The sequence below is a fragment of the Limanda limanda genome, chromosome 14, assembly GCF_963576545.1.
Source record: "Limanda limanda chromosome 14, fLimLim1.1, whole genome shotgun sequence".
NCBI classification, from domain to species: domain Eukaryota; kingdom Metazoa; phylum Chordata; class Actinopteri; order Pleuronectiformes; family Pleuronectidae; genus Limanda; species Limanda limanda.
In genome coordinates this window covers 8,617,112-8,628,706 of record NC_083649.1, presented here as the reverse complement: position 1 = coordinate 8,628,706, position 11,595 = coordinate 8,617,112, and the positions used below count along the sequence as shown (strand labels likewise).

At 41.8% G+C, this 11,595-nt stretch overlaps 1 protein-coding gene across 1 annotated transcript; it reads left to right on the top strand.

Annotated features, from left to right (window-relative positions):
* The first annotated feature begins 3,238 nt into the window (after positions 1–3,238).
* Positions 3,239–7,040, top strand: LOC133019114 (high mobility group-T protein-like). Its single transcript, XM_061085477.1, has 5 exons — positions 3,239–3,306; positions 5,427–5,620; positions 5,799–5,944; positions 6,043–6,217; positions 6,354–7,040. The coding sequence occupies exons 2-5, from the start codon at positions 5,474–5,476 to the stop codon at positions 6,504–6,506; spliced, it is 621 nt and encodes a 206-aa protein (XP_060941460.1). The 5' UTR covers positions 3,239–3,306; positions 5,427–5,473; the 3' UTR covers positions 6,507–7,040.
* The last annotated feature ends 4,555 nt before the right edge of the window (positions 7,041–11,595 follow it).

Below are 11,595 nucleotides of genomic sequence, written 5' to 3'. Positions count from 1 at the left end.
TATTCGACGTTATTATTATTTATTTTTTAGAGCAGGACTGTAAACTTTGCATGATATGTTTTCTGAAAGTGAACTAAACTATATAAACAGCTTTTAAAGTCGTTTCATACTTTTTGTTTTGGCTATCTGTTAATCCAAAATTCTAATAAATCTGTATTGTCATCATTCTCAGGTGCAATGAAATTGTAAGATGTATATCTCTCTGTGATGTACGTGTAAAAAATATTGAAATATATGAAAAACATAATTTTGTTTATAATAAGGTAATAATTAATTAATCAATTTATAATTATTCAGTATTTTATATATATACCTTCTAACTGACGTAGAATAACCTAATAAAGATGAAAATGTGTCATTGTCTAAAGTCAGTTGTGTAATTTTGTGTCTAAATATGTATTGGACCTATACTGTCTTTGGCTGTGGGATAAGTGGAGGGGTGGAGCTGGTTGGATGGGAATGGCTGGGTGGGGGGGATACATATGTCCCTCGCTCTGGTTTTATAATATTGCCCCAGCTCTGACACCTCCTGCTCCTGAACACCCCCCCCCCCTTCCCCTCCAGCCCACACATGCAGAGACATTCAAGCGCTCACACGTTATCTCCACCCAATCCCGCCTCTTGCATGTGCCCTCCTCTCCCCTATAAGCCCCTCCTGGATCTGCTGCTCTCCTGTCCTCTATTTTTCCTCCTGATGACAAAATGAATTTGCATATCTTTCCCAGGGAGCACTCATTAGAATGCATAAACCAGCCGCCTCCATCGGGCTCCAGCTTTCTGCCTGCCGTGGCATCTCCTGGTGCAAAAAATGAGACACAGACAGGCAGCATCCCAGGCAGACATGTGGCCTGAGTCTGGGTTGTGATTGGCATTTGGAATCAGTTCACCCTTCCCATTCTTAATTCAGGGATAAGAATAAACTCTGTGTCAGCCATTTTTCTTTGTTTCTGTACGTGCTGCTTAGCGGAGGCCTAATTATTAAAACCCAATTTCCCTATTAAAATGTTCAGATAGATAATTAACCAGTGTCAAGCACATACAGGATTATCCCCTGTAGGTATATGACTGTATTCTGCAAGTCATAATGAACATGGACATTTTCTTGATCGTAGCACCCCACCCCCTACCACTGCATTTCAACAGACAAGACAAGACAAGCCTTTCAGATGATTACATTACCTCCACTTGGAGCAAAGAGTGCAAGTCGTCTGGAAAAATGTCTCTTTATTGGCTTCAAATCATTTAGCAGATTTGTTTTGTAGACCTGCCCTGGCCAAAGAATCATCAATTGTTCTTAAGCTTGGCCTAATGGTGGCGCTAGAGCTCGGGTCACTGGGTCACAGAAATCTGAATGGTACCTGAAATATGAATCTACACAGATTCACATTTTCTTTATAGTAAAAAAAATGATAATAATGATAAATAGATGTTACCCCCTCCTTCAGTATAATACACAGCAAACGTTTTAATGTCTGTATTAGTAACATATCAGTAAACACCGAAACAATACGGTTAATATGCAAGATACACTCATTAAAAAAAATTGGCACCTTATCCTGGTGAAAGATCAAAGTCACAGGGTCATTAATGTCATTAATGTCATTAAAGTCATTAACGTAATTAAAGTCATTAGGTGTGTTTGAATAGCATGAATGTGCAACACCTGTCATCGATCTGATAAACAAACACAATCTCCTAACACCTCTTGGTACAGGTAGGAAGCTGAATTATTCAACTTTACAAAAACACAGTGATATAAGATTAAGATTAAGATACATTGTTTAATTAATACCAGATATGCATGAGAGATAAAAACGTGCAAAAACTCAAAAAAAACCTTTGATGAGATGTATTCTGTCCTTTAGTCTGTGTGAAATCATCAATTGGAAGGATGATGTTAGTATTGGTAATACAGTGGTTACACATCTGGAACAACAGCCTTTACAATTTAAAAATACATATGAAAGTGTGTGAAAGCCCTATTCTGTTTATATAGCCTAATATAGCTGGAGACAGTGGGTTACTTTGTAATTAATTAATTTATCATTGTTGTCATTTTCCTATTTGAGTTTTTTGTAATTTAGTGCTTTAACCATTTCACTGCACTGCACAGAGTTTGGGGTTAAACATCAAAAGAAATCTGCATTGAGACTATGATACAGACATTTTTATCATTGTGGAATCATATGGAATTATATGGAAACAGACCTGCAAACAGTACTGGACTATTTGCTACTAGAAAATAAATTCCTGTGGGATTAAATTATTATGTTGCCTAAAGAAAACTGCTTTATCTTTGTCTTAAACCGAACAGTGCAACCCTTAGATCGTATTGATCTGTGTTTGAACTGAGCTGGAGTCACTATCATCCTGCAATCAGCTACACGATTTCAATCAACTATATGAAGCCCCATATGAATGAGGCACAGCAACACATTGTGCAGAGAAACATGAAAAATAATATATTTATACCTATTTAATACCTTTATCATGGGTCTGATTATCATAATGAGGACTGCAGACTCATATGTAAACAACCACAGCACCAAGTAAACATAATCTTTAATGACACACATAATCAAGAGATAGTAAGAGAATTTAAAAAACATATCATCTTAAACAAGGGGGATGTTTAATTTTTTCCAGCCAGGGGTTGAAAATGAAAATGATCCACTTAGCACAGCAATCAAAGGGACAATATGATCAGCTGTGTTCAAATCGTGCTGTCACTCCAACGCGAAACCCTCAACACGTCCCATCCAGAACGAGAAACACGCAAAGTTCTCCCCACGCACTTCCCCCCCTCCCTCCCCACCCACCCACCCCAGGTATAATTGTGCAAATAAGCTCACGTGTGCTGCAGAGGAACGCACCATGGAGGTGGTCGTTGGGGGGGGGGGTAGGGATGAGGAGAGAGGGGGGGCGTTGGCTCATGCATTGGGATCATTCACTGAACTCCTCCACTGTGCATGCACTGCTCTCCACGTAGTGAAGTGAATACTATGGCGAACACCCTGCTCACTACTACCAGCGGATCCCCGCACGCCACGCGTTGTGTGTTTCATATCAACGCGCCTCGCAAAACTTGGGTGACGTTTCACAAAAGGCGGCCAATCAGAGCGCGTCTTCCATTAGGACAATGAAAAGCCGGCGGCCAATCGCAGCCCCGGCACACCGGGCGCCGGCCAATCAGCTGCGGGCCCCGTGGAGAGTAATGTTAGCGAGCTGCAGACTGAAGACATTGCGTATCGCTGCTCCCTCACACACAGCCATTGCAGAGCACTGAGATCTGGAGACTGTCCCTCGGTGAGTATCACTCTGCAACACTCAAACTGTCCGGAATCGGGGGGAAATCATGGAAAAAGCCATTGTTAAGATCTCTGCGTGTTAACCAGAGTCGAATTTAACACATTTTGTCATTTGTGTGTTTTTTCTGTGTGCAAAACCGTGTAAAAAACACAACAACAACAAAAAGGGAAATTAAATAGCCGGCGCCTGGCAGCTGACGTTGCTGTGCCTGGGAGTGAGAGGCAGACGCTTTGTAAAGGGGGAGAAAAAATGGGCTGGAAAATAATATTAACCTTGAGCGAATTCGACGAAAACACTCGATTCTGCCGAATAGAATTAATTCTGTATGTTGCCGTCGTGTTGTGTGTTGAAAATCGAGGCGAGTCGAACGGTGGTTATCGCGTGAAAATTCCGTAAATGTCGAGCGGACGAACGCTGTTAGCGACAATGGTAGAAGATCCCCGTTAGCTCGCCATTGCAGTGCATTGCATTGCGAGGCTGAATGACTGCGGCTCCCGGGGAAAGAGGGGGGAAATACGGGGAAACACGGGAAAAAGAGAGGACGTGACAACACGCACACGTCCGTGGGTTTGTGAGCTTGAACTCAGCCGAGAAGAAGGTGGAAAAATTGCCTCACGATCTGCGCTTTTCACTGTAATGGCTGACTGTGTTCGCATAGGAAACCAGGCAGCGAGGCAGATGGGAAGCCAGCGACACAGAGGCGCAGTTCAACTTCAACTTTTTCTAACCTGCTTTTCTAGAAAAGCGAACGCGCAACTGTGGCATTTTTTGACGGCAAAAGAAAGCCCAGACTCCCCTTGTTCCAACGACACCATCGCGGGATTTTTCCCCCGCTGACAAGGGCTTTAAATCGGGCTCTGAAGTCAAGTGGTCGCCGCGGTCGCGCTGCCCTCTATTGCATGCAGTGCAATGGCTGTGCGCTGACACAAAGAGAAGGAGCCATATTCTCCATGTTAGTGGATGAAGACGAGCGGCCATTAGGAGCTCATAGGAACCCAGGCAGTGGCTCATAGACTCAGCGCAGACCCAGTGTATTACTATACAAGGCGGCCAGTGCAATAGAAATGCATCGGGGGAAATATTTTGCCAGGATCGCCGGCTTTTCGAGCTTATCCGTGGTGTTGCAAAGCGATCTGAAGGGCGGGCGGAGACATTTGAGGGGGACTTTCTTTCATGAGGAAGGCATTCTCACAAAATGGAAGAAGAAATATTGCTGTCGTTGTTGACCTCCTTTTCCTCAACGAGAGCCTATGCGCCATTACTACTTCGCTCGACGCAGCTTTACTTGGGGACTTGCTGTAGCGATTCATGGGCGAATATAGAGGAAATATAACGCGTTTTAAAACACATTTTTAAAACAGTTCGGATTTTTTCCCAGAATGACGGAGATGGAAGACATGAAGGAAACGAGTGTTAGATCACATCCCGACGCAGTTTTGTGTGTTTTACTTTACAATAAATACGTCTTTTGTGTGTTTTGTCTCTTTTTTGTGTAAAAGTTGTTTTTTCATGAAAACACGAACACGAATGGTACGAGTTGTTTCCCGAAGCCCTATTCTTAATACACATGATATTTATATATGGTGATTAATTTTATTTTGCATTTTTTTTTGCAAAAACACGAGTCATGGTTTCTGAGGCCAGTGAGTTCACGGTGAAGAGTCCCACACAAGACTGAGCTTTAGTTCATGTTTTATTTTTTTACTTAAAAGACAACTTTTACGGTTACATGTGGAAGTGAGAAAAATATGAACGGACTTACAAAACGAGAACAAATCTCGGATCAGTGAGTTTTATGTGAAATGACACCTTACGGGTCGCATCATGAAATGAATAAAGGGATTTTCAATTCCCACCAGTTTCCGGGTTTATTATAACGGGATTTGCCAACTGGTTCCAGTTTGACAGCGAGGAGGGCGGGTCACTTTGACAGCTCTGTCAGTCTAGTGGTGAATGGAGAGAACTAAAGGCGTGATCGTTGTGTTGGAATGAAGTATGGGCGAACTAAAAGTAATACACACATATATTAATATTATCTAATCAAGGTTTTTCATTTGAGATTTAAAGAGGTAATTAATAAAAAAAATAAAAAAAATAATTTTTCCTTATCTGTGCAGTTGTGCACGGACCATTTTTACTTGCTTGCAGATAAACTACCATAAGGATGGGGAAGGATCCAACCAAGCCCAAGGGGAAGATGTCCTCATATGCGTACTTTGTGCAGACCTGTCGGGAGGAGCACAAGAAGAAGCACCCTGAAGCTTCCGTTAACTTCTCCGAGTTCTCCAAGAAGTGCTCTGAGCGATGGAAGGTGAGAAAAGGAATTTCAGATTATGGCCGTGGGATCATTTTAAAGCTCTTAATAACAGTTAAATGTGCACATTGTACAATAAGAAAGATTATGAAGCACCATCCCGGGGGAATCTTGACGGTCAAAAAAATGTGTAGCCACAAATTCCACAATCTGCTAATAATCTTTCTGTTTTCAGACAATGTCTGCCAAGGAGAAGGGAAAGTTTGAGGACCTGGCCCGAGGCGACAAGGCCCGTTATGAGAGAGAGATGATGAGCTATGTCCCAGTCAGGGGAGGAAAGAAGAAGAGGTTCAAGGACCCCAATGCCCCCAAGAGACCCCCGTAAGTACTGCATGTCTCTCTGCAGATTAAAACAAATAGAAAGATCTTACTCGTGTTGTAAAGGGATAATATGAAAACTGTTTCCTTTTCCCCCCCAGATCTGCCTTCTTCATCTTTTGCGCAGACTTCCGCCCGAAGGTGAAAGGTGAGACCCCTGGTCTTACCATTGGTGACGTTGCCAAGAGGCTGGGTGAGATGTGGAACGGCACCGCTGCAGAGGACAAGCAGCCCTACGAGAAGAAGGCTGCTAAACTGAAGGAGAAGTATGAGAAGGTAAAGAAACATCTCACCTATTGTGGCACATTTTAACGATGAGTTCACGTTGAGCTGCTCTTCCTCATCAAGACTCAATTACACTGATGGTTAAGAGTCAACATTTGTTCAATATCCTGTCTTTTCTAAATCGCAGGATATCGCTGCATACCGCGCTAAGGGCAAACCAGGCAGCGCAGCGCCAGGAAAAGCCCCGGCCAAGGCTGAGAAGAAGGTTGAAAATGATGATGATGACGATGATGAAGAGGACGAGGAGGATGAAGACGATGATGATGATGATGACGAGTAGATTGCGAGTGACATATATATAGTGGTCATGTTCTTGTTTATAAAGCATTCAACCCCCTTGTACACACTTCACTTACTGAAAGAAAATACGTTAGTATCCAAGGGGTAAAAAAACAACAAAAAAGGCTGTGTATATCAGTTGTTTTTATGCTGTACAGTTTTTTTCTCCTTTTTGTATAGTTAACACTACACAAGTATTGTGTCTGTATCTTTCTGCCAGTCTTATTTTTCCAGTGGTAGTTCCTGGGCCACTATCCTGCCTGGTACAGTGTAAAGGAGTGGGCTTACAGTATTTACCCTAGCTAGCGGTGCACAGCACATAAAAAATCATTCTGAGTTAGAGCTGAGTGTTTTTTTCTTTTTTTCCTCTTTCCTGTGTGTTTTCATTTTGAAATGACGTTATCAAATTTGACGTATCACGGTTGTTTTACTGATCTTTATGTACCACTGTAATAGCAAAAATAAGAAAAATAACGCCTTGTTTATTGTTGAAATTAAATTGCTTCTGATGTCAATAAACTTTTTTTTTAAATAACTCGTATTGTACAGTGTCTCGGAAAAAGAACCAATGTTCTGCACAGTTTATCCTGCAGGTTTGCTTGTTTTAAGATGAAATGGTTGTGTGTATTCTGATGCTCGTTTGAGGTATGAGTCATCACCACAACTGTTTATGTATCCTGTGCTTCCATCTCTGATGTGGCTATATGCAAAGGGGGCTGTATGTAGACGCTCCGCTGGAGGTACACTACAAGTTGTGGCGCTGTTGTCAGCGCTGCCTGCCAGCATGCATCACTGACTCTCCCCGTTCTATTTAGATACAGCTGCTTCATCTCTCACGTACACTCTAGGTCCCATTCAGGGTAGGGGGAAATAAATAAATAAAAAAGACCATTTATATAAGAAGGATTATGTGCTTTGAAAAACCCTGTGATATAAGAAAATGGCTGGTGTGTACAAACCACTACAGCTCAGCTGAAAGGCACACACCGACATACTGTACATGTATATGGGAGAGAGCCCATTCAGTTTCTGGGGGTCACCTACTCTGGGCCTGTACCAAGTATTCATAGAAATGAGCAGAGCAGCGGAGGCATGTGTCTGATCCACGGTGTGAATTACAGGATGTGTCTCCTCAGCTCAGTCTCCTGACTCGGTCCCGGTGTGGAGACAGGGGACAGGGGACAGGGGACAGCTGACCTCTGCACTGCTCGGATACAGCCCAGCGAGTCCATGAAGGTGACGTAGCCCCCCTGCTACACCCGATCAGTCCTCACACTGACGTACGTTCCTGTTAGACTTAAATCCAGAGCATAATTACAGCTATGGAGAAAACACAGGAAACCCCCTCAACCTTTGGTTCATATCACCGATGTGTTGTTTAGATCTGTTCCTGTTCCTGAAACGCAGAAAGGCTGTGAGGAGGATTACCAACGTGAGGCAAACACACAGTTGCCAAAACATGTGACAGCTGCAAGCTGCTGTCACTTCTGATTATCCCGTCCCCACTGTTCCCTGTGTACCACCCGGCCTCCGTCCACTCCCAGCACACTGAAGGAGAGCAGTCGAACCGGTGACTGTTTGCACACATCCACAGTGTGTTGGTCCACAGCTCGTCCCGTCCACACTGCAGTGGGTCGGGCTGCAGAGAGGCAGGATGGGGGAAACTATGCAGAAACAGTTGCAGCGCCTCTTGGCTGCTCTCAGCTGTTGATCAGTGTCTGTGTGGGCCTGCACAGGCCACAAGTGCGCATACAGTTTAGCAGCTTTAGCTACACAGCCACTGTTAATCCCGGCCACCTGGTGTCCACTGTACATACTGCATTCATCTGCGGTCTCAGGCTGACACCTAGAGGCCGCATCCCTGCACCTGCAGCCATACTGTGGAGAGAACACTCAGCCTCAGGTTCAGTGTTGGGTTTAAGAGAAAGATAAAAGTAAAAAGCCTTTCATTATTACACTGATGGGTCAGTATATAAACTTCTGATCAAACTTATTTTAACTTAAAATGCTTTGGAGGTCTCTTAAGCCTTTTGAGAGAAGGTCCAGAACAAAACAAAAGCACCTAGTAGAGCACATCCCTCCACCAAACAGGCCCTTCAAATTCAATCAAACGGCACCAATAGATATCAGTCTCCTAAATGTAATTTATCATCAAAATTGGTCAAATGTAAAAATATAAAAGCCCTATTTCGCAACGTTAAAGAAAGAGATAAGAAACATTGTGGATATGCTCCTTTTTTTTGAAAATCTGTCGAGTAGTTTCTGCACAATCTTACTGACAATCAAGCAAACAGGGGTGGAAACATAACCTCCCATGAACAAAGAACGCTGCTGCTTTTTCAGTTTGTTAAATGAGAACAATTAAAATAATCATGTTACATTAGATGAGGTGGTAGCCTTAAGGAATTTAACTATTTGCATTGGGTAGGATATTACACTACCTGACACTGTAACTGTCACAGTCATCATCTTTAGTCTTTAACTATCTATGACATAGGATTGACCTGATATACTTTGCAGAATATCTCACACCAGAAGTTTCCATTTCAGCTGATTTCCTATTATGTCATCCCTATGTGTGTCCTATTATACCTTACAAGTACATCAGACTGTGAATATGCCATGTTAGTGGTTTACTTTTGTTGGCTTTGTGCCAAGAAATGCAGCCTTTTTTTGTGTCTCTCGACATTCCACGTTATCAGTGCTGGAGCTCTGCCATGTTTCTGACACAATTCTAGTTTCATTAAGAATCCAGGGAAGTAGAAAACAACTTGGCTTTTCATAAAGTTTGTTGTTGAATAATTATGATTTTCAGCACTGAATTTATTGAAATCACGTTTTTAGGGGGACATAGATTGAGGTTAAACTCAAAATAAAATCTGTTTTTCAATCATGGTTAACACCAAACATTATAACTGTTGGATATATTCCCCCTTTCTGCGTCTTCTATATATTTTTCAACATATTTGTGTGGAATCAATTTTGTATTTTATGAATAGAGGACCTGTCATTAATGAGAATAACCCCACTGATAAGAAGAGTGTAATATCTTGACAAATGAGTGATACAAAACATGTAAAACATTCTTAATAAATATATAAAAATAAAATATTCCCCAACTGATTTTATCAAATGCCAACAAAGCATCTTGAGAACAAATTTTCTAAATATTTCAGAAGACAGTAAGAGAAAATTTTGTGTCAATACACCCACTGTAGTTTGAGCTAACAGACTTTTAATCACCTGGAAAAAAGATTTTCCACAAAAAATACCTTTATCTAAATATTAACCATTTTACTATCGTTCATGCTGCAGTTAACCCATCCTCCCCCAGCAAGAAGCCCATTAGACTGGTCAACAATTCAAGGAAATTAATTCCCATCCATCCAAGACCTACTGTATAGCTTTTATCCTCTGAGGGCCATGAGGGTGAGAGGTGAGTTACACCCTGGGACAGATCGTCAGTCCACCACAGGCCCAACATTCAGAGACAAAGAAACCATTCAAACTTACACTCACACCTACTCTCTATTCAAGGTTTCCACTCATCCTAAACCGCTTCTGTTTGCTGTGGGAGGAAACCGGAGTAGAAAACCCACACAGACATAGAGACAACATGCAACTTCCACACAGACAGACCTGGCCGTCAGGTTCAAGCCTAGAATCTTTTTGATGGGAGGCGTGTGAGTGTTAATCGATGCAGCACATTCAGAACATCTCTGATACTTATGTTTATGTATTTAAGGTGTACAGTATGGATTTGCTTCATTCACGTTTAGACAGTTTGTCAAAGCAAATTCACTTACCTTAAACCTTACAATATCATGCTCTATAGGAAACAGTGTCCACAAGTTTTTTCTTATTATTTTTATCCTTTCTTGTAATTTTGTTTTTGATTTGACATCATACATGAATTTCTTTGACGTGGTGTTTAAGGAACTGCACTTTTATGACATAATACTCCTGATAGCTTGTTTCTATATACCGTCTCAAACATAAATCTTCTATATTTGAGTTGAAATAAGTAAATACGACTTTAGAGCTTGAAACGGTGCACAGCTCAGTGTGTGACTCAGTCGATGCCCCCGGCACTAGTCTACTCTGACTCTGCTGCATATTGCACACTCACAAATGCACTCACAGGCACTTCAGGCATTGTGTCTGTGTGTGCATTAATGTGAGTGTGTGTTTGTGTGTGTGTGTGTGTCTGAGGGACCAATCGGCTGCCGTTTCTCTGTACCAGCCCACCTCTGCACCAATCGTGTGAGGGCTGGTCCACTCAGGCCTGCAGCATCACTCTGTTTGGCTTTGCAGAGAAAACATCATTTTTTTTATTTGACAGCGAGAGACGTGCAAAAGGAACCTAGTTTGGTGGATTATAAAATCGGAGCTGCCCCGAACGACTGTGAATTATAGATGTTTCTGCATTTCTGCATCTTGTTAGAAAAAACCTGCTCCACCACTGGGTGATGCTGTTGCAGAGGACAACGGAAGCCAATGCAATTAGCTGTCATAGTCACAACCAATTAAAAAGTGTGACTCATATTATGTGAAGCACCACTGTAATTGTTCTTCTCATTAGACGTTGCAGAAAAGTACAAATGTCAAATGGAAAATGTCCAGGTCTCAGTTCTGTAGTCGTTTAATGTCTTACAACGGGAAAAACAAATCAGCTAATAAAGACAACAACAAAAACAACAATATGAAATTGTCTGAAACACTGACAGTAAAAAACAGATAGCACATTACAGCAGGGTCATGAAAATTAGAGAAGAGATCCAACGGTCAAGCCTTTATCAAGAGCTCGACTTTGACACTGTCTCCATTGTTTTCTGTAAAAAAGTTTTATTTACAATTGGTTGTGTCAGAAAAGATATTTGTTGAAATTGTTCACGTGTGTGTTTGGATGCTCAGTAAATGGACATTTGTCTGAGAGAGAGTCAGGTCTATTGCTACTGAATTATTGTGTTTGTGTATGTGTGTGTGTGTGTGTGTGTGTGAACACTTGAACAAATAGTGTGATAAGAACCAGCTATCTAAAATGACATTTTAGATAGCATAAGTCAATGAAATGTGTTTGTGTGTGTGTG

What these genes read in the sequence shown, in the direction of transcription:
- LOC133019114 (XM_061085477.1), top strand. Translation starts at nt 5,474, where the DNA reads ATGGGGAAGGATCCAACCAAGCCCAAGGGGAAGATGTCCTCATATGCG. An exon ending in AGTGCTCTGAGCGATGGAAG is followed by an intron (nt 5,621 to 5,798) that starts GTGAGAAAAGGA and finishes TTCTGTTTTCAG; the next exon opens with ACAATGTCTGCCAAGGAGAA. An exon ending in AATGCCCCCAAGAGACCCCC is followed by an intron (nt 5,945 to 6,042) that starts GTAAGTACTGCA and finishes TTTCCCCCCCAG; the next exon opens with ATCTGCCTTCTTCATCTTTT.